General features: G+C 35.4%; 2 protein-coding genes across 4 annotated transcripts; one reads left to right on the top strand and one right to left on the bottom strand.

Annotated features, from left to right (window-relative positions):
• Positions 1-4,581: 4,581 nt before the first annotated feature.
• PPT1 (polyprenyltransferase 1) lies at positions 4,582-8,337 on the bottom strand. Of its 2 annotated transcripts, XM_079056032.1 has the most exons (10): positions 8,054-8,337; positions 7,232-7,495; positions 6,562-7,162; positions 6,259-6,394; positions 6,023-6,144; positions 5,875-5,944; positions 5,643-5,792; positions 5,436-5,571; positions 5,163-5,259; positions 4,582-4,919 (listed from the first exon to the last, which is right to left on the bottom strand). In XM_079056032.1, the coding sequence occupies exons 3-10, from the start codon at positions 7,005-7,007 to the stop codon at positions 4,850-4,852; spliced, it is 1,227 nt and encodes a 408-aa protein (XP_078912158.1). In that variant the 5' UTR covers positions 7,008-7,162; positions 7,232-7,495; positions 8,054-8,337; the 3' UTR covers positions 4,582-4,849. The 2 variants fall into 2 exon arrangements, with proteins under 2 accessions (XP_078912158.1, XP_078912159.1); XM_079056033.1 differs by lacking the exons at positions 7,232-7,495; positions 8,054-8,337 and having other exon boundaries at positions 6,569-6,658.
• Positions 8,338-11,914: 3,577 nt separating this feature from the next.
• On the top strand, positions 11,915-15,253 carry LOC145118550 (electron transporter, putative (Protein of unknown function, DUF547)). 2 transcript variants are annotated; one of them, XM_079054243.1, is made up of 10 exons: positions 11,915-12,039; positions 12,765-12,972; positions 13,082-13,198; positions 13,286-13,618; positions 13,691-13,995; positions 14,064-14,163; positions 14,239-14,298; positions 14,374-14,460; positions 14,550-14,690; positions 14,770-15,253. In XM_079054243.1, exons 3-10 carry the CDS (start codon positions 13,097-13,099, stop codon positions 15,109-15,111), a joined length of 1,470 nt encoding a protein of 489 aa, XP_078910369.1. In that variant the 5' UTR covers positions 11,915-12,039; positions 12,765-12,972; positions 13,082-13,096; the 3' UTR covers positions 15,112-15,253. The 2 variants fall into 2 exon arrangements, with proteins under 2 accessions (XP_078910369.1, XP_078910368.1); XM_079054242.1 differs by lacking the exon at positions 11,915-12,039 and adding an exon at positions 12,293-12,523.
• Positions 15,254-22,491: the final 7,238 nt, after the last annotated feature.

Here is a 22,491-nt window from a genome sequence, read left to right on the forward strand (position 1 = left end):
ACTTCCTGGTCAACTTAGGTCAAAGTCAAAGTCAAGGTCTTCACCTTGGTCAAAGTCAACATCTAGTTGACTCAACTCGCCGAGTTAACCCAATAACTCGCCAAGTCCCCAACTCCTCAAAACACTAAAACCTCGACCCTACTCGCCGAGCCTTGCACGCACTCGCCGAGTTCTCCTTCATACTAAGTCGGGACCTTCTACAACTGACTCACCGAGTTCATCCTTGAACTCGTCGAGTCCTTCTTCATGCAAGAAGACACATTTATCCCTGGACTCGCTGAGTTCCTTATGAACTCATCGAGTTCGTCTTCATGCAGTTGGGACTTGTCTTGAACTCGTCGAGTCCTGTTGTTGAACTTGTCGAGTTCCATGATTTCCAGGTCCACAATGAGCCCAACTAACTGAGTGTTCTTCTAACTTAACACATTTTCCATTTTCAGAAGAGGTTTGGGGGAAACTGCGGCCCGACTCGCCGAGTCCCTCCTTGTCCATAAGTATTCAGTCGATTTTAGTTGGTCTTAATGCACCCAAAACATAGATTTGACCTCCTAGGGTCCATAATACACGTAAAGTTACAAACTTGACGTTTATGCATTGGGTATTTGGCCCAAATTGCCCTAAAATGGAGTCTACAAGATGCATGAGACTCTTATGGCAATAAAGTTGGCACCTTTATGCCATGGGAACCCTCAATGGTCTCAGATCTGAAGTCATACCCTCTTAGAACCACAAAATCCCGAATATGGCTCTACTAAAGCTTAGAAAAGGTAGAAATGAAGCCTAACTAGAGATCTAAGAGATAGATGGTTAAGGTTGAAGCTTTTTACCTTGAATGAGCTGGAATTGAAGCAAAACCTCTGGATCTACTTGCTTCTTCTGGAACCCCCAAGCTTCCACTTCCTTCTTCAAGCTTTAAACAACCAAAAACACACAAAAATGGCTCAAGAACACTCCAAATGCTTTAGGGTTTCGAGTTAGGGATTTTTTGGACTGTGAGAGACGATGGAGGCTGAAGTGGGACAAGATAATGTGTTTAAATAGGGTGCAAACCCTAAATATTAGGGTTTCCTCCAGGCAGTCCTACTCGTCGAGTCGGACCCCCGAATCCAAAATCCAGTCTACTCGACGAGTTGAGCCTCTAACTCGTCGAGTCCCAGTGTAAAATGCAAATATTTATATTTAAAATACGTACCGGGAATCGGGTGTTACACCCTACTTGCAGTCTTCGATTACATCATGAGGATAATGGGCTTAATTGCTGTCAGATACATTAAAAGAGGGAAGAAGGTATAAAAATTTAATTTCCTCATTTAATTTGATGGATAGTTTTTAATTGCTTGATATTTGACTGAATTATGAGATTTACACCTGAAACCTTTTGTATCTTTATATGATTATATCACATTCAAATAAACACCCTTTTCTGCCTTGAGCCTGTTTAATATGAAACGAACGAACATATGTTGATTGCCATGTTTGATTAGTCTGATTCTTTTGTTATTAGAATATTAATAGGTCATTTTGCTATTTTAGCTTTGTTTCTTATGCCTTGGTTGATTTGTATACCTGCAAACTCAATCAAGGTTAGTTTATTAGTGGTGTTTCATTTTTGGTGAGAGTTTCTTGTTCTTTTCTTCCAGCAACGCAATAATTAATTACGTTTAATTTCTTTCAGGAGTGGGTGAGAAAGTAAATTCAATTCCCCTCGGATGTCAACAAAAACTACATGCTAAATGAGGTAATTATGTACAAGTATCTATCATGATTTCTAAATTAACATATAATGGAATAAAAACAGATATATTTTTTTACCTTTCTAATTTATTGTAAGAACAAAATTCTTGGGGTTTTTCAAGCTGCCCAATCTGATACCACATATACAGGTACCATGTGCACGACTATCAACATCATACCCATCAAGAATTACCACTAGAATGCTCTGTGAAACTTATTTTTTGAAAAGTAGGTTTGAGAAAATTAGAAAAAAATATTAATTTTGTCACTGAATTCATCTGCAGCTGTTTGTACCTTTGATAAAAGTTGGTACCGAGTGTAAGTAACATTGTTTCTTTTAACACAATTCTGAATTTGTACTGTGAATTGTATTCATTGGTCTTATAGTATACACTTGACTTTTTTGACCTTCTAATTCCTGCTATCCTAATTATGATTGCAGCTCACAGCATCATCAATCATATAAGTAAATTATGAGCATATGTCACAATCATGTGAAGATAAGGGTAAGAATGTACCTCAATAAGTCCAAGGGCTATTATGTGAGGCCCGTATTTGAAATAATCATCAGCTTCTTGTGCATTGTAAACTTCTGGAAGTGGTTTTGTCCACATTTTAGAGATATATTAATAATACATTATATATATGTACACAAGGCTTTAAGGTCAACCATGATGAGATCTGTACAAGAGAGTTTTGTAAAGCAGATGGATTATTGTTAACATAAATGGCAAACATGGTAAAATGGAAACAATTTGAAGAAAGTGGTGCCAATGACGAACCTGAACAACTCCTTATGAACTTTCAATAATCAGGAAAAAGAAAAAAAAAGTATATATAATAACAATCATAATGTGAAAATGTTGTATGTTGAGTGCACTATGAAAAGGTTACAAAACGTTATAAACATGAATAACAAAGAAAACCTTAATAAACAATATAAAAGTATTTTACGTTGAATAGGTTGAACCAATCTAAAAAACTGATAAATTTGCAATTGAAATTTCGAACATAACTGATATTTTTCCCATCCAGATCATACACAGTAAAGGAAATCGTATTGGTTCATCAATGTCACTTCATAATAACAACACAAGTAAATGAAACTGTTCCCAAATACAAAATAACCGATCTACTGTAAATCAGAAGAAAAAAAAGGAAAGAAATCAACAAACTCATTGCAACAGTGGCGATGGAGAGCAACTGTGATTCAGGTAGTGGATTTGCTTGAAAGAAAATAGAATGAAGAAAAGGCGAGCCTAAAGAATCCAAAACCTGAGAAAGAACAATGAAATTTGTACATATGAAAATTCAAAATTAATTGAGAATACAAAAATCAAGAATCCTACCTGGTTTAAACAACGATGTTCAACCAATGTTCTCTTCTTCATATTGGTTATGGTTGATAAATGATATATGAATGATGAAATGAGGGATTTAGAATCAAAAGTAGAGAAAACATTTAGAAGTTACCTCGTGTGATGTATGTCCAGGGATCCAAAATTGCAATTGTTGATAGGCGACTTGTAAATTTTTACCATGGAATTAGAGTTTAAAAGAGAAAAATAGAGGAGAAAGATGGGACGATTAATGTTTTTGGCCAAATGGAGAAACTGATTTGCTTTCGATAAATAATTAGGTGTAAGACTCATGTAATACATAGGTTCATTTAAAAAGGTTGGCTTAAAAGAAAAATTAAATATAAAATTCTAAACATTTGAGAAGTTTGAATTTATAAAAAAATTAAAAAAATATTGAATTATTAAAATTAAATGTTTTTTTTAATTTAAACATAATTTAGATATATAAATAAATGAAACCAATGGGGCTTTAATTTATAAATTTTAAAATTAGAAGGAAAGTTAATTAATGAAATTGATATGCATTTATTATTACATTTATTGCAATTATTATATTTAAATATTATGTGAAATTTAATAAAATGGAAAAAAAACCACAAAATGTCATGTGAATTTTTTTTATTGAAAATAACTGCAAAATAACATTTGGTCAAATTAATGAGAATGCAACGTATGACAAAAAGATTTTCATTTATTAGAGTAGATTTACATTAATATTGGGATTATATAATATACTTCGATATATACAATATAACTTTCGATCAGTATACTCGTTTTGATGGGATCCGGTCTTTTTCTTTGTTTGTAATTTTCTCGTTTGTTTTGATTTTTCTTTTTCTTTATGTGTTTTACTTTTCTCCTTGCATCGTCTTGATGTGAGGTGTTTTTAATATATTTGTCGTTTCAAAAAAAAAAAAAAAATTAGTATACTTGACGTTATTTCTAAATCACTTGTATTATTCCGATGGGGTACCTTTTTAACACCTAAAAAGTAAAATATAAAGAAAAAAACTAAAATTTATAAAATATACAATGTTTTTGTATTGTATTTTTTATTTATTGATTTTGTTAATTGACAGATCTTTTTCTTCATTGTCTTCATCGTCATTTTTAAATACCACTCATTATTAGTTAAACTACCATAGAATTAAATGCAACTACAAAAGAATTAAATGCAACAAAAGGTTAAGATTGTCATTTATTTAATAAAATTAGTAGTAATTAATGTTTTTTTAATCTGTGTTTTTTTGTCCGTGGACAATAATTTTGGGACGGATGAGTAATATTTAAAGATTGTAACTATTTGACTATAGTTCTTTACTTAAAAGGGCCTCATCACCATGGGCCTCAAATCTGCTTGGAGTGGCCCTTACACAACAACAAAGAACAAGGAAAAAGACCTCTACCATAAACTGCACTACATACATGATAGTATGATACATCACATCACCCAACAAGCAAAAAACAACATCACCAAACAAGCAAAAAACAGGGAAAGGGAATCACTTTTATTTCTAATTTCTGCATTCCTTATGTTATACAAACAAGAGAAATAGAATAAATTCCATTTCTTTCCTTTCATCCATACTCCTCTATTACATTGTCGTTCCTTCAAACTAACAGAAAATTCCACATCTTTTATATGTGGTTTCACTGTTACAGTTTACTTTGAATGTTTCTAATATAAATTGGCCTATAAATAACAAATATTTTCAAAAATCTTTCGCCATAAGAAGCTCAAAAGAACATTATCATTATGACGATAATCTGCCCACCAGAATGCCACCAAACACAATAGCTCCAAACCACTTGTTTGACACAAATCTACAACCCAAATCACAGAACCAAAATAAGCATCATATGCACGACAAAATAGCAACATACTTTACTCTTTTTACCCATAACAACAACATACTTATATTTTTTTTACCCATTAAAGACTTCAGTTATCATACCCATTATGTAAAATGACTTACTTTTTTTCAGGCTATATATTATTAGTCATTATCACTAGTAAAAAAATGTATTAAGTGCTATTATCTGTAAAAAAAAAAATATATGACTTACTTTCTACTGCAATCGGCTCCAGATGATGTGTCTACTGTCCAAATTTGCCATGCTAACTGGCCTGATGCCCCTGTCAAAAACACATAATATGGCCATCCTGTTTCACCCACTTCATATCAGTACATTATTATGCCATCAAACTTCAAACACATTATATATATATATATATATATATATATATATATATATATATATATATATATATATATATTTAAAGATTCCAAGTTTAGAAAACCGATTTGCTCATACCAATAAAAAAAGTAAAAGTATTACCAAGATTTGCGTTGAAGCCACTGAGTGCAAGGCTACAAATGCAAGCAACTCCAAATCCAGTTACCCATTTCTTTGTGGAATCCCCAAATCTCAAGGCTGTAGACTTAACTCCCACTAACTTATCATCTTCTTTATCCTGTATATGTATATGTGTGTAATCAACATGAATGAACAATCTAGCATATATAGTTAGCTACTCTCTTTTACCTGATGGGCGTATATTGTATCGTAGACAAGTGTCCAAAACACACCAGAAAGATACAGTGGCAAAACAACAGCAGGATCTAGGCTTCCTCTAATGGCAGACCATCCTAATAAGGCTCCCCAATTAAAAGTTAAACCAAGATATGCTTGAGGCTGCAAACAAACATAGATGTTCATGTGTATCCTATTCCTACCAAAAAGACAAAAGATAAAATGGATTTGATTTTTTACCCACCCAAAATGTAATCCTTTTCATAAGGGGATACGAAAAGACAAGTAGCAATGATGAAGCACCCAATATGCGGCTGTATAACAAACAAAACAGAGTAGTAATCATCAAACTTTCTTCTATGGAAAATTATGCATATACTATATGGACCTACCTATAGTTGTTAAGCTGGAGAAGGATACCAAGACCCAAAAGCAATTGAAAACCAAGAAAAGAAACCCCTTGAAATGGTGTTAATGCACCACTTGCAATTGGCCTTGACTTTGTCCGTTCCACCTGCATCAATAAGCTAATTGATTCATTATTATACATATAATGATATGATCACAACATTATAAATTAACTTTTTTTCACCAGAGACACATATAATATAAGTTTATGTTTATAGACCTTTGTATCAATATCTCGGTCAAGCAGATCATTGATAGTACATCCAGCACCCCTTAATAGAAAAGCTCCACAACCAAATAGTGTCAACATCTTCATATCAGGAAGGTTTCCAGGGGAGGCTGCTAATGTGATTGACCTACATTACATATGAGTTAGGGTACATACAAGTTTCTGACATCATTGGCCATTCCAAGAAAGAACCAACTTTCTGTTTTATAGTTGCAATTTTAAGCAAACTGATCATCCTCCATTTTCAAAACTAAGAATATTGTTTATAAAGAAAGTCAAAAGTATAGATCTTACCACATACATGGCCAGGCTAGTAACCAAGTCCCAATAGGCTTATCCAGCCGAGCAAGATGTGCATAGGGCCGAATCTTTTCAGGCAAATACAAATCAATCCAAGAAGAAGAAGAAGAAGAAGAAGAAGAAGAACCCTTGTTGTTCTTCAACTCCTCATCACGTTTTGCCTTTTCTTCTTCATCCCTTAAACTATGCGAAGACGTGGAAATGCCACAACTCTGGCCTAATCTAATCAAATTAAAGTATTTAAACTTGGAGTTATCAAAATTAGGAATGTAAAATTCGTGATTTTGTCTTTGGTCAGAGTAATAGTGGTTTAAACTAGGTTTTGGAGGTGGGGGATTTGTTAGATGAGGGGAAATGGATTGAGAGAGTGTGAGTGAGATGTGCTGATGCAAGGGTTGAAGATAACGAGAAGATCGAGAGAAACGGAGTAATAAAGCCATCTTTAGCTAGGGTTATAGAAAGACAAGAGCTTGGGAAATTGATTTTCGCATTGAACTTTCTTTAATGTATGAAGTTCCTAGGAATTCTTCAGGGTTGTTTGGCAGGATATGAATTATTCATACATATGAATGGCACACAGCTGAAAAATCCACATCTGAATAAAACATACTGTTTCGTCAGACGTCTGAATAGTTGTGCTTAATAACAAAAATGAACATTTTACCTTTTTGAACTATTTTCTTCAAAAATTTCAAATGCATATAATACAATCTTTTTAGTAAGCATGTTAAGCGGATATAATGTATAATTTGCACAAAACTAGCGTATAAAAGTAAAATAGTTACAATTTTGGATAAAAATTATAGAAATAATGTATACAATCAGATCTGTTCTTGAACATGTAAATGAAAAGATATCACGACAACTGGAAGTTGATCGATTCCTTGCAAATCCATGTTGCTTGGGTGGTTTCTAAAGTCTAAACAGCCTGCACATAGAGCATGTCTCATAATGATAAAAATGCACAAAATATACATGAATTCTGATCATTGCTAGTATGATATTTAACTATCTTGCAAATAAATGAAGATATTTTTGCTTTGAAATACATATATCCAAATCAGTAGCTGTGAAACTCTAATTTCATTCTGAAATGGAGTCAAACATAGGTATGTTACTAGAAAAGAAACAAACAGAGAGTAAAGACATCCAACATTCAATAGTATACGCAATCCAGATAGGGGATCATCCAATTCAAACTTCATAAATTTTCAGCAAAATCAACAAATAATTTCATCAATCAAATGTGGAGGATAATTTTAGAAAATTTGCATCAGAACATAATTCGACTCAGAAAAAAAAATCAGCAAAACCAGCACAGATTCCTTGACATCAGACGTAATTCCATCAAATAATTTCAGCAAAAAACAGCTAACGATCGGTTTCAGCAAAAAAAAAAAAAAGCAAATAATAGCCCGAATTCAGCATAAAAATCAGCGTATTTGGGGGAGAGAAAAAAAAAAGGAAAACTGAAGAACGGATATACCTGGAGCGACATCTGCTGTGCGACGGTGGCGCTGGAGGTATCGGAGGGTAGCGACGGAGATGCGAAGGTGTAGGAGGGTGGCGCCGGAGATGCGAAGCTGGAGAGCTGTGGAGGAGTGGAGCGTCGGAGGGTTGAGAGAGAAGAGGCGTCGATTGTTTCTACTTATTAAGATGGTGTATAACCAAACGCTCTGAATACAGATTCGGAGCTACCTCTAACAAAGTGATCGAAAAGTTTTCAATATGATCGACAAGTTTTGTGAGTCTTATCATATGTTTTCATGGTTAAGTAATAAGTAGTGTTAAGTCCCAGAGGTGGTTAATATTTGGTCAATCTTTGACTAATGAAGAGGAAGGATTAGGGTCTTTTACACTGTTGGTTCATTACGTTCGAATTTGGGCCGGTATGAGTTGGAAGTCTTGTTGGCTCATATGTGGGAGATGCTGATACCAACTACCAAGAATACTGATGCAAGAATTGAGTTGGATCATAAGTTGCATTTGGTTTGGTGGTGCATGGGTGTTGGGTCATGAGATATGGTACTAGGTTGGAAACTAGGTTGGTCCCTATGGAAAGAGGTTCGGCCCCAGATTAGAGGTATAAATTTTTAACTGATAAAAGACTGGACCCATTTTTTTAAGAACCAGTAAGAAATAAGTTTTATAAAAATTTAAAACCGTTTTATTTCGTTTTTTTTTTAAACCGAACAAAAACGGTTATTAAACGGAAAAATCAATTTTTTTAACGGGATTTCATTTTCAAAAAAATAAACCAATTATAACCAAAACCTTTAGAAAAAACGGTTTGAAACATGTTCAAGGATTGTTTTTTCTACCCGTTAGAAAAAACCAATCATAACCAAAACCTTAAGGATTGTTGGGCCTGAAATGGAAATAAGGTCATTCCTATGGGTTGGTTAGGAATAATAATATAACTATAATCGAATCAAAAGAAATTTAGTAATATTGTCAAATTTATTAATTACTTTGTAAAAAATAACAAAAAGAAAAAATTACACAAAATAGTCATTAATTTTATAGATGGATTAGGACTATCTATGAAATCATTATTCCATCTGCGAATGTACAAAACAGTATATGCACGTTTATGTTTCGAAGACTTGTACGTTTGCAGATAAAAAATATATCTGCAAATTTAGCATTAACCATTTATAAAACCATTGTTTGAAGTGTAAATATATTTTTTTAAATCACTCATTTTCTAGTTTTTTGGTTGGGAAAATTCTTTGAGGAAACAAAACCTCTAAAGGGCAGCCAAAATGGATATTACAAATTTACAATTTACACACAATGGTTTCGTTCCTCTTTTTCACATGTTAAAATAAAACCTTATTATTATTCATGTTAGATGGTCCTGAATACTATTTATATGTTTATTGGGCCTCAATGACCCATTAACATGCGCAACGGACCTTGGATACTATTTGCGTGCTATTTGAGCCTGCAAATACCTTACATGTGAAATGGGCCTTAGTTGTCCTTTTACATATATTTTGGGCCCATGTTATATAATCTCATTCCTTGCGGGCCTGAAAATGACTTGCGTGTTTAGTGAGCCTCAGTGGTTCGCTTACATGGTTCATTGGGCCCGAAATGAGTTTTATATGTTTCTCTTCGCGTAAAATTCGATTAAGGATCTAGTGAGACGTGTCGGTTGACACCTATTGAGTGTACGATCGTAGCCTGTAGTTATAACCAGAGTCTCTTGGAGGGAGAGCGGGGGTTTGTGTATAGATCTATACGGGGATGACACCCCACACCTGAGCTGTTCGCTACAGTTAGACTACACCAGTCTAGGGTGACGAAAACGTTATTCTATTTTCTGTCGGCGTTCACAAACGCCAAGACAGGCGAAATTGTCATTATTTAGTATGGTTATGACGGCTCACTTAGAGGAATTAACATTATGAAATTTACAGGAGACCATTCTTTTTCTTCTTTTACAGGCAACATAGGGTTGTCTGGGGGCATTCTCTTTACATTCTCTTCATTCACTTTTGGCATTATATTAAACAATAACACACATGCATTAATACTAGATCGGACACAAACACACTAAACTATTTTAAGAAAATACAGGATTTTCTTGTGATTACAAGGTTATACAAATCATTTTCTCAAACATGCTTATGAACTCACCAACATTTTTATGTTGACCTTTTCAAATTAACTTGTATTCTCAGGAAACCGCTGAAGCAGGTTGGGATGAACAAACTAATGGATGTTTTGTTATATTTCTATTTCATCAGACTTTAATTATTTTGACATGTAATATTCAAACACAATACTCGATGTAACCAATGTACGTTGTTATATTACATGTGTGGTGATGATGATGTTATGTTTCAATTATATACTTTGTGTTGATACTCCAAGGATGAAGTCACGCGCAAGCCCCCAAACATTTCTGCCGTCTAGTTCGGGGGTGCGACAAATACCCTTCTGATACATTTTCTATGTTTTTTTTTCTATTTAATATAAAGTTTTATTAATAAAAATTATGGGACCCACCTCTCTCTCTCTCTCTTTCTTTTTTTTTTTCTCTCTCTCTCTCTCTCTCTCTCTCCCTCTCACACATTCGTATCTCACCAGTTGAAGGAAAGAAAGCACCAGTGATTGTAACACCGGTCTAGGATGCTCACCACCACGACTGCCGCCATAGACTACCACAAACCCACCGGAAACCACCCTCGTCTGTCTTGGTCGAGCCCCACCACCATTCCCTTATTGTTTCTGTGGAGCAAGCTGTCAGGCACCACCCTACACCACAGTGTTCTTCCCCATCTTGCTACTAATCGGAGCAAACTGCCACCAATCTTAACCCACCTAATTTTTTGAACACCTCCTCCACCTCCCCATGTCGTGACCCACCACCAACAAACACCCTTCCCAAACACCTCCGGACCATAGCCTTGTTCCTCCCTGTCCTCTCTTTCGTCGAGCTCACCTGAAAAGAAAGGAAACGAAGGCAGTGAAGTTGCCACCATAGCTCCGTCACCACCCACCGTTGGCAAAACCCATTTCACCACCCACCACCGCTGTGATTGTTGGCAAAACCCACTTCACCACCCACCACCCACCAAACGCCTCCATCCTGTCGTAACCCACCACCACCAAACGTCATCGTCGCTGTTGCTTCGTCTTGGTCCCTCGCCGAGCATCCACCAATAGAAATGAAGCAGCAAGGCCGCCCACAACCACCAACCGCAACCACCCATCGCCGTCGCTGCCCTTCCACCGTCGTTGCAGTCCGCCACCGTCTCTGCAGTCCTCCAACTGCGACCCACCATTCCTCCGAGTTTCAATTTGGGGTTAAGAATGTAATTTAAAGAGGTGGAAAGATGGATGGTGGTAGCGGTGTTTCTTGGTGGCCGGAAAACAGCTCCACCTCCGATGGGGTGTTCGTGACTGTAAATGAAGAAGGTGGGGGGAGGGGGAAGTTGGTCTGGTGTGTGTGTGTGTGTGTGTGTGTGTGTGTGTGTGTGTGTGTGTGTGTGTGTCTTTATTTAATATATAAAAATACTTTTAAAAAAAGAAAATGGAAAATAAATCTAATAAGGGCAATTTAGTCATTTCAATTTTACGAGGGACCAAATCTACATACAAACATGGCCAAAATGACCACAAATCCAAAAAAGTCGCGGTTTGGACCAAAAACCCAAAAAAAATACATACCACAGGGACCATTTTTGCAATTTTGTCAAAAAAAAAAAGAAAAAAAAAACCTATGAGAATGAGAGGACCATTTGTCAAATTTTACCTATTTTTTAAACTTTTTGACTTTTTGACCTCATAACAAAACCTTTTTTTATAATGAAATATCTATCTGCGTGGTAAAAAACCAGTTCTTGATTATGACGAGTGAAGGGGGAAGACAGGCGAATTAAATCCTCTCATTCAATGCCATCAACAACACAGTAGTGACAGTATTCAATTCGGTTTCTGTATCAGCTACTGCAACTGTAGGTAAAATCTCAATTTAGGGTTTATAGAATGCTCTAATTGATTTTATTCCTCTAATTTATTGCACATTCAGCCGTTTGATCATTGAATTCAAAAAACAATATGATATTATAAGAGAAAAGAAAATCCAAATATATACGTTTATCGTCGAATTTATGATCACAACATTCATCATATTACCTCTGTCTGACGCCATTTATATCACCTTTTGTCGTTTTCCGAAACGATTACCAACAACAGTCATGCCATCATTTAATGACGAGTATATCTTCTTGTATTTACCACAAGGCGCATGAATGATTTACACGAACTTGTTACGAAATTGTGTTTGGTGTGAAGTGAAATGTGTATCACTTTCTTAAAGTGATTGTGCTATTAGTTAGACATGCTTTGAGTGTTGTTGAAATTAAGAAATAAACATGAGAATGGTCTATGTTGGTAATGATGAACATACAGATGTTCATGGACAACACAAGCGTTCTAAGAGGTGAATTTCGTTTACATTTTGTTCTTTGACCCTAGTTTTTTAAGGAATCATGTGTGGCTCATCTTTAAATATCATGACGCTATTATGATTTCGCAGTGAGTTGGTTTCATCTTTAGTTCACTGTTTGGAGCTCAATCTTGTTCAAGTTATGCTTGAGTGTAAATGTGTCTGATTTCATGAGAGCAAATTTTGCGATAAAGTTTTCTCTTAACAAATAAGTCTTTCTGATGATCCCTTTCAGTGCTTCTGGGACTATTCATGCTTTGAGAGCAGGAGGAGCTTCACATTCTAAAGAGGATCGGAACAAATCAACAGTAAGAGAAATCAATTCTAAACAGGGACTTCGTTCCGATGCAAGGAGTAGCGTTCTGCATTCTTCTCTTCATGAATCTAACAGCAACAAGGACACAGATGTTGCATCAAATCAAAAGGATTCATTGGAAAAGGATGTAAGCATACGATTGATGTGTTTTTAACCATTTATCAAAATTTTAAAGCGAAGTTGTACCTTTTGTATGATTTTATTAATATAAACTACATCGCACATTTGAATTACAGATCGAGCAACTTCAAATGCGGTTGCAGCAAGAGAAATCAATGCGGATGTTGCTTGAGAGAGCATTAGGTCGAACATCTAGCAGTTTGTCCCCTGGGCATAGGCATTCTGCAAATCACGTGAGTATTGTACAATGTACACATTCGATTCTTCATTGTTAATTATCTGCACCTCAAATTCAAATACCGAGTGTTTTGTTGATGTAGACAAAGGGGTTAATTGCTGAGATTGAATTACTTGAGGAAGAGGTTGTGAATCGCGAGCAGCATGTTCTATCTCTATACAGGTCCATTTTTGAACAATGTGTATCTTCCAAACAAACTTCAGTCCAGACTTCTCCTGCACATGCAATGAAGAAGGAATCAATATCAAGTTCAAGGAAGCATCCCACTATTATCTCCAGCACCTTTTGTTCTTCAAAAACCTTCCCTTTCCGAAACTTTCATGCTCTTTCCACCATGAATGCTGGGAAAGGAAGCTTATTGCACTCCAAGATAAGGCATAGCAAAGCTAACAGTTGCTCAGATGAAATAGTGAAGGTGTGAAAAAAAATATTATCCGCTTTACCTTTTTGGTGACAATTAACTAATAATGCATCTCTGAATGAATAGGAGATGAAGGGAAATCAGTCTTCATCCAGGAAGAAACCTTGTTTACAGTTAAGTTTAAAAGATCATCTTTACGAGTGCCCCAGCAGATTATCAGAAGAGATGGTAAAATGTATGGCTACTGCATACTGCTGGCTCCGCACTCCATCATCATCATCATCATCATCATCATCATCAACAACAAATAAGAAATCGTCTTCACTCTCTATTACCAATGGAGAGGATTGCAAGTCAATGGTTGAAATATGTTGGATATCAACTCACAACAACAACTTCTCTCGTGCATCTTATGCCATAAATAGTTATAGGTAACTAAGTCTTTATGCATGATTACTTACTAGTTACTATGTGATTTTATTATTAAACATGTATTCAGAGTTTTAGTGGAACAACTGGAGAGGTTGAATTTGAGCCAAATGGAAACAAATGCTCAGACTGCATTTTGGATCAATATGTATAATTCCATGATTATGCATGTAAGTATTTGCTGACTCAATATGTATAATTATTATTTCCTCTCTATTACCAGATCTTGATTTTGGTATTTGCAGGCATATCTGGCATATGGAATACCCCACAGCTCTTTGAGAAGGTTAGCCTTATTTCACAAGGTAGTGTACTTTCTGTTATCAAATTACACTTTTATTAATATGTCAATAATGTTGATTTCTCTCTGTGTAGTGCAGGCTGCTTACAAGATCAGTGGGCATGTAATAAGTGCAAATGCTATTGAGCAAGCAATACTTAGGTTACGCACCCCTAGGGTTGGAAAGGTACTACATCTTTTTCCATTTCATGAATCCTTCAACTAAATATGATAATTAGTTAGTGATAATTGTACATATAAACCAATTATACTTAGTGGCTGGAGACCATTCTTTCAACTGCATTATGGAAAAAATGTGGAGAAGAAAGACAACGTATTAGTACAGAGTTGGGTCTTGAGAATTATCAACCACTTTTGTGCTTTGCCCTTTGCACTGGAACTTCATCTGATCCTGTGGTAACTTTTTTTTCTCATTCTTTTATATTATTTTCTCTATTTCTATCATGGGATTATATCGTCTTCACTCGTTTGGCAGCTAAAAGTGTACACAGCATCAAACATCAAAGAGGAGCTAGAATTAGCAAAGAGGGAGTTCCTTGAATCAAACATAATGGTGAAGAAATCAAAGAAAGTTTTGATACCCAAATTACTTGAGAGATTTGGAAAAGAAGCCAACATCTGTCAAGAAGGTCTTCTCAAGTGGATAATGGAAAATGTTGACAAAAAGCAGCTTCGTGATTCAATAGAGAAATGTATGGAGCATAACAAAGGGGTAGGAGGCAAAAAGACATCCCACACCATTGAATGGATGCCTTATGATTCAAGATTTCGGTATGTTTTCTCCAAAGATTTAAGTGAAAAGCCTTGGTGGTTATGAATCTATTCTATGTATGTTCATTAGGAAGAAGGAATCATTGTACATATATGACAATTGGTCTGCCACACTTGCAATATCATCATATGACTGAGTGTTGGATTGTTTAATGAAGGAAATATGTAACGCTCCCCTTTTCTTATAATTTTCTAATTTTGGGTTAAATCTTACTCTTGCCCTACCAACTTTAAGGTTTTGATCCCATTTGGTCATCGATTGATTTTTCGTTCACTCTAGCTCCCTAAACTTTTTTAAAATTGATGTAAAAAAAGCCATGCTGGCCAATGTGAAGGGCTTGTTCAGTTTCCATGCTTACATGGCACGACATGTCATTTTAGTCACAAAAACACACCCACATGATGCCGACACGGCGTCCACATGGCTTTTTTTGTATTAATTATATCTTTTTCATTACTCATAAATTTATTATTATTATTATTATTATTATTATTACAAAATAAAATGTTCGCCACTACCACCCCTATCTTCAAGCTCTTCATCAAAATTTCCAACCTAAAATGATAAATTCTAGTTTGTTTAGTCTTTGTCTTCAAGTTGCAGTTCAATCGTATTGTTGTGATTACCCCAATCACTTTGTAGTTTTTTGTTGTCATGAATAAGCATGAATAAAGTCATACACACGAGACACATTATTTAACATGGTCCGGGTTAAGGTAACCTACATCTACATGTCATGAGAAAATATTCTTATTCACAAGCTCAAACGGCAATATAAAATATAATTAAAACCCTAACTAGCAAGTAGGTTGGAAATTAGACATAAAACCCTAAACAACAATTGGTGTTGGGTTTATTTCTGGTCCTCAACTCTCAAGTCACACTTAACATATATAACAAATATACAACAAGTAAGAAATGATTCCAAAGATTTAAAAAAATAATATCAAACTGAACGATATGTGAAAGCCAATAAAAGATTTAAATTGCTTATAAGTCATAATACAATGTTGTCATGAATAAGCATGAAATAAGTCATACACACGAGACTGATTATTTAACGTGGTTCGGTTAAGGTAACCATGAGAAAATATTATTATTCAAAAGCTCAAACGACAATATAAAATACAATTAAAACCCTAACTAGCAAGTAGGTAGCGAATTAGACATAAAACCCTAAACAACAATCGGTGTTGGGTTTATTTTTGGTCTTCAACTCTCAAGTCACACTTAACATATACAACAAATATACAACAAGTAAGAAATGATTCCAAATATTTAAAAAAATAATACCAAACTGAACGATATGTCAAAGACAATAAGAGATTCAAATTGCTTATAATTCATAATACAAGATTGAATTGTAGGATTAACCATTTAGGCACAAATTTACTCCCTCCTGACCCTGTCGATAAGCATCCGACTACCGCCACATAATAGAAAAATTTCCAATACTCGCTAGAAAAAGGAAAATTATACCTAATTTACAAACGATCACCGTCTCATATAATTGTGTTTCATAGTTAAGGGTGAATGTAGTCGTGCTTTTTGTGGCAATAGATGGGGTCGATACCTGCAGTACCTCCATTATGTGACGTGCGGATTCGAGAAGATGAGGGTCCAACCACATGGTAATCTATCCCAACCCACAAGAATGTAGCTATTATATGGCTATGTTTTCAAAAATATTTTTTTCGCTATATAAACCACCATCAACCGCTTCAAAAACCACACCAACCTTATACACTCTCTTTAATTCCATTCCAACATTTTTCTCTTCAAATTCAAATCTTGTCTATTAATGGTAAATCCAAAAAAAACAAGCTCTACCCAAAGAAGAAACCATTCAGGAGAATGCGGTTCGCAAGATTATCCAAGCTTAATTCACGAAATTCAAATCCCAAATTATCCCTAATAACTACAATATCAACACCAACATCAACAAATGTCGGTGGAACAATCTTATAACCAATTTGGATTCTCTCAAGACTACCCTCGTTTATAATAAGTTCCCATAAAATCAAACTCCATATTCCATCCTCGAAACCCCTATGCCATATTGCGTTCCTAACATATAGCATTTTGGTGATCCCGAAAACAACAAATTGTTAAAACAAAACGCAACCCATCCCTCAAAACCAAAATGACAAATCAAGCGAAGAAACCTAACGCACCCCTCAAACCAAAGCCAAACCCGCAAGAAATTTTACCCGACGGGTAAAACAACGACCATGGTAAGAAAGAGAAGAAGTGACGATGTCCAAGGATTTTATTAGTGTTTCAGAAGACGAAGAACTGGGAAATCATCAACAAGTAGACTTATTTTGGCAGCGAGTTCCAGAACACTTCAGTACGCAACTTCGTTATATCGGTCGTACTCAAAATGGAAGGATTTGTAGGAGAAATTTAACAACTTCAAGCATCTACAACAACAAGTGCAACATCCATGCTAGCAAGAGATCAAACGTCGATGTTTTAAAGTTAACACAAATTAAGTATCACAAAGTCTTCAGATCAAAACCTTTTCAACATTCGACGACACGGGATATTCTAAATCACCATGCGAAATGGCTAACCATTAGCGTAATGGGTGAAAATCTTCACATCCTTCATAAAAATGACCAAAACATTTGACTTCATCACATACACAGCCTCTTTGGATGCCCAAATTTTCATCACTTTAACAAGGAAACTGATGAGTTTCATGTTGTAGAGTTTCATGTTGAATAACCACAAACTCGACAACGAAAAAGGGAAGAAAATGGTATATGCATCCTCATCGCTAGATGATATCAGAACCCTCGTGAATCAAAGCAACCATAGCGCCTACACAAACGACAAAGAAGAGGAAAATAAAGAGCGTCGCCGAACTAATAAATTGTGTAAATCGGAGGAGTCTTTAAATAAAAAAAACTAATCTTGGATGAGGAGTTACACATTCTGAAAGAAAGACGTTTTGAAAAAGATACACAATTCTTTCTTAAGCCGCATGATCATTTGATTAGAAGATGTTAAATGTGATGCTTGCAAAAAAAAAAAAATCTTTGCACCGATTCAATTTCGGGAGTGGTAGATTTTTTTAAGGATTTAATTATCATTTTAGGATTTCAAGTATCATTTAACCATTTCATTTATCGTTTTTAAGCTTTAACTTTTCGTTTGTAGTAGAGTGTTTATTGAATGAAACATTATTTTTAATTTTAGTTTTATTTATTTAATTTTAAGTTGGTAAATATTTTAATATTTTTTTAAAAGAAAATTGTGTGCATTGGAAAAGATGGAGTATTTGTGTTATAGTTGTGAAGGATAAAAATGAGAGAAAAAAAAACTGATGTAAAGCTTATTAGGTGACACGATGATCGAGAGAGTTGAGGAAGATGTATTGTGACATCCCCATTTTCTCGGCCAGAAAAACTGATTTTGTTTATGCTTTATAAAAATCAGAGTACCTCTTTTAATAAAAATGTTGCGGAATTTGTTCCCAGTAAAACATGATAAATACGTTATCAAAGCATTTCCGAAGAAAAGTATTTTTATTCATTTTAAAACATTTGGGATGTCATCGTCAATACAGAAACATAAGCATAAACAGTACTTACATTCATTATCACTAGTGATTTATATCTCCTTAATCTCTCAGTGTAATGTGACTTCATATCAACACCTGTGATATAAATAAACTGAGTGGGTCAGGTTGGGAAACCTGATGAGTACATAGGGTTTTCAACCCACAATAAATAAGTTTATTAACTTTATCAAACCAAACAAACCCGATTACCCGTTCCCGTTATCCTCACTTTACGTCCCTAAAACATCTAACACAAGGGACCTAGTCTAAGGGACTTTCATCGGGGTGACAACACATGCTTCAGGGGGTTCCTCAACAATTCATGTCAAATAAGGCAACCATGTGGGGGATGGAGTACTGCTGGTGAGCACACAGTTCAAATAAACACCTACAGGTTGCGAGTCTGCTAGCGTTCCACTGGACTGTCTAGAATAGTCTGTGGTCGTCATCTATACTCCGCTAGATGACTGGATCATCAATAACATCTATATCGAGGCCTCCCATTATTTTATTTGGTCACACAGCAACTATTACATCTATCCATGTTTTACCCAACACGTTTTGTAGATGTAAAATACATATACAATTTAAATCATTTAAAACGTGTATAGAAATATTTCACCCAGCATAGACAGCAAGTATTCAGACAATATGCACACATAGCACATAATTTATATTAAATACTTCATATCTATGTGTAAGATGAAAGGGACCATGCACTCACTTGAAAATGTGGTGATTCCGAACTCAGACAGCGCTTCGCTTCTTAAAAATAATTTCTTTCGACGAAACCTAGTATTATTACCACTAGAGTTTAGTATATTATTCGCCGAGACTAATTAATAGTCTAGCTATTATTACTATTATATAAGCGTTAAAAAATACTTATATAACCCATAATAATAGCCCAAGTACTTATTATAAGTTCCTAATAACGTTACTATAATTAAATAAAAGCTATATTAAAAATAGCGTAGGTGTAGCTCACTTACAGCGGGTTTTATAAAAAACCGGGCTTTGCTTGGAGCAGCGTTCCCGAGCCGAAGATCTCTTCTTCTCGGAGCCGACGAGCACTCCGGGGCTTCCGCCTCGTGCTAGGGAGGTTTCCTAGGTTTTTCGGGGGGTTTCGGGGCTAGAGAGAGGTTCTAGAGAGAGAGAGAGAGAGAGAGTAAAGAGAAGAAAGAATAAGAAATGTGTGAAGAAAATGAGGGTGGGAGAGGTTCTATTTATAGGGTGAAAAATGGTTGAACTTGGTGCCACATGTCACCATCTAGTGGCAAGACTTGGGGAGAAAGCAATGGCCAAGATTGTGCCACATCACCCATTTTCGCACAGCACACTTCCGACTTCTAAAATCCGTAACTTTCACATACGACCTCCGTTTTTGACGTTCTTTATATCCACGCGTAGGTAAAAATAAGATCTACAACTTTCATTTTGACTCCGTCGGCTAATTCTCGACTGATCTTAAATTTAACAGTACGAGGATATTATACTGTTAAATGTTCGCGTAAAATTCATAACTTCTACATACGGACTCTGTTTTCGTCTGTCTTTTTACCGTTGAGTTCCTATTAATGAAATCTTCAATTCTCATTTAGGTCGCGTAGGCCAAAAACCGCTCGATCTAAAATTCGAGTTTCGGGTTGTGCACTGTTAAGCCAAATCTTAGAAAATTCATAACTTCCTCATACGAAGTCAGATTTGGGCGTTCGTTTTTTGTATGTTCTCGGTTTAACGTATACTACAACTTTTGTTTAGATTTCTAAGGCTAAAAAGTCCTCCATCGTAAATTCACTATTTACGTCTCCCAATGTCGTGCCGGTTTTGCCGTAAAACTTCGACGGACCATAACTTCTTCGTTATAACTCGGATTTCAACGTTATTTATATGTACGGAACCCTTGAGACGTATTCTACAACTTGGTTAAGATTATTTATTCTAAATAATCTTTTGTCAAAAAGTCGTTTTCGACCCCTATTATCTCTAAATTGACTAGCTCGGATCTATGGGCGTTACATGTATTCCCTCCACTCTAACAAAATTATTGAAAAGAAACTCAAAACAAAAAATTAAATAAATATAAAAACAAAAATCCATATTCATCCATAATTTTTATGCCCTAGAGAAGCAGAAGTTCTATATTGTGGAAATAAATAAATAAATAAATAAACACAAATTCATGGGGAAAAAGTCGATTAAAACAAATTAAGCAACCAAAGTTCAATGATGTACAATATAGAAGTATCGCGGGGGAGTGCTTGGAATTTGTGGCTTATATTGCTCATAAACTACTAGATTCTAAGGTTGTTACTCGTTTTATTACTGATTTTCGGAAATCAAGCGTTTTAAAATACTGGGGCAGGAGTGTTACACATTTTTCAACAAAAATACATTCAGAAAATCTTACAATCATTCTATTTTGATCAGTCCAAACCAGTTGGAACTCCTTTTGTAACACATTTTAAAATTGGTCGAGGTACTATACCAACTACATAGGAGAAAAGAAATTACATGAACATGGTTCCATATTCGAGTGTTGTTGGAAGTCTCATGTATGGGATGGTATGTACCATACCTAATTTGGATCACAAGTTAGTGCAGAAGCAACTTTATAAGTAATTCAAAAATGTCATCCGGAAGCAGTCAAGTGGATTATGCGATACTTGAAGGGAATTTTTGATGTTTGTCTGTTGTATGTGCTAACACATGAAATAGCGACTTGGTTAGATATGCAGACTCAAACCATGGTGGTGATCTGTTGAAAATAAGATAACTTACTTGTTATATTTCCACTTTATATAGATGTGCTATTAGTTGGAAGTCAATGTTATAGTCTACCGTTGCATTGTCTACAACTGAAGCCGAATACATGTATAAACGAGTGTATATGGTTAAATGGTTTAGTTGAGAGTCTTAGATTAAAGGTGGAAAAGCCTATCTTATAATGTAACAGTCAGAGTGCTTTGTGTCTTGCGAAAAATCCAGTTTACTATGAGAAGACAAAGAATATTGAAGTCAGGTTGAATTTCATTCATGTGACATTCTGGAGGAAGACAAATTGTCTATCTTGAAGACTGATACTAAGTTTAATCCAACAGACAATTTGACAAAGTCATTTCTCACGGAAAAGTTCAAGCTTTGCTTGGACTTAGTAGATGTTCGTAGGAGTTAAGTCCCTACGAAGAGATTGGCAGGAGGAAGCTGGAAGTTTTTGGTTTTTAGAACTTGGAGTACTAAAGACTTGAAGACATAATGGAGCATTTGGATTAAGGTTGAAGCTTTTGGCCAGATGCGTTAGAGGCAAGCCAAAAGCACTCCAACATGCGGGACAAGCCAAATGTGTTGTAGGCTTTTCCAAATACGCTAGAGGCATGGCCTAATGCACTCTAACATGGTTTACTATTCTACAGCATGACCAAAGGCACCGGGCTGGTCCCTCATGTATGGGGATCGCTTTGGAACTTCAAGAATGCATTGACTTTCTCCAAATGTGCACTCTTGGTGCAAATGTGCTTTTTGGTGTAAATATGATCTTGATATAAATGTACTCACTTAGTTTAAAAGGTGCTCTCAACTGCATGGTGTCTTATGATTGGTTGGCATCCACTTGGGCCTAAAAATGGATGGGCCTAGGCCATCAAAGTTTTATGTTTGATTATTAGTCTATAAACAGGGTCTGCGAGATAACATTTAAATGGTGGTCCTTTTGTGGTCTTTAGTCTGTCTTGACTGTATTTGCACTGTTTATCTATGTTTAAGCCCCTGAATGAACCATGTTAAATATTGTGCCTTTGTGTGTGTGTAATCTTTCTCGTTTATTCCCGACAATCTTTGATTAAAAAACTCAACTAACA

Source organism: Lactuca virosa, chromosome 6, assembly GCF_052849685.1.
Source record: "Lactuca virosa cultivar CGN04683 chromosome 6, Lactuca_virosa_CGN04683_v6, whole genome shotgun sequence".
In the NCBI taxonomy this organism is placed as follows: domain Eukaryota; kingdom Viridiplantae; phylum Streptophyta; class Magnoliopsida; order Asterales; family Asteraceae; genus Lactuca; species Lactuca virosa.

Bases quoted from the DNA above. Each gene is read 5' to 3' on its own strand.
- LOC145118550 (XM_079054242.1), top strand. From the start codon at position 12,456: ATGAGAATGGTCTATGTTGGTAATGATGAACATACAGATGTTCATGGA. The intron at 13,199-13,285 runs GTGAGTATTGTA...TTGTTGATGTAG, and splicing joins ATAGGCATTCTGCAAATCAC to ACAAAGGGGTTAATTGCTGA. The intron at 14,691-14,769 runs GTAACTTTTTTT...CTCGTTTGGCAG, and splicing joins GAACTTCATCTGATCCTGTG to CTAAAAGTGTACACAGCATC.
- PPT1 (XM_079056032.1), bottom strand. From the start codon at position 7,007: ATGGCTTTATTACTCCGTTTCTCTCGATCTTCTCGTTATCTTCAACCC. The intron at 6,145-6,258 runs GTCTATAAACAT...TTATTGATGCAG, and splicing joins ACCGAGATATTGATACAAAG to GTGGAACGGACAAAGTCAAG. The intron at 5,572-5,642 runs GTAAAAGAGAGT...ATACATATACAG, and splicing joins ATACAATATACGCCCATCAG to GATAAAGAAGATGATAAGTT.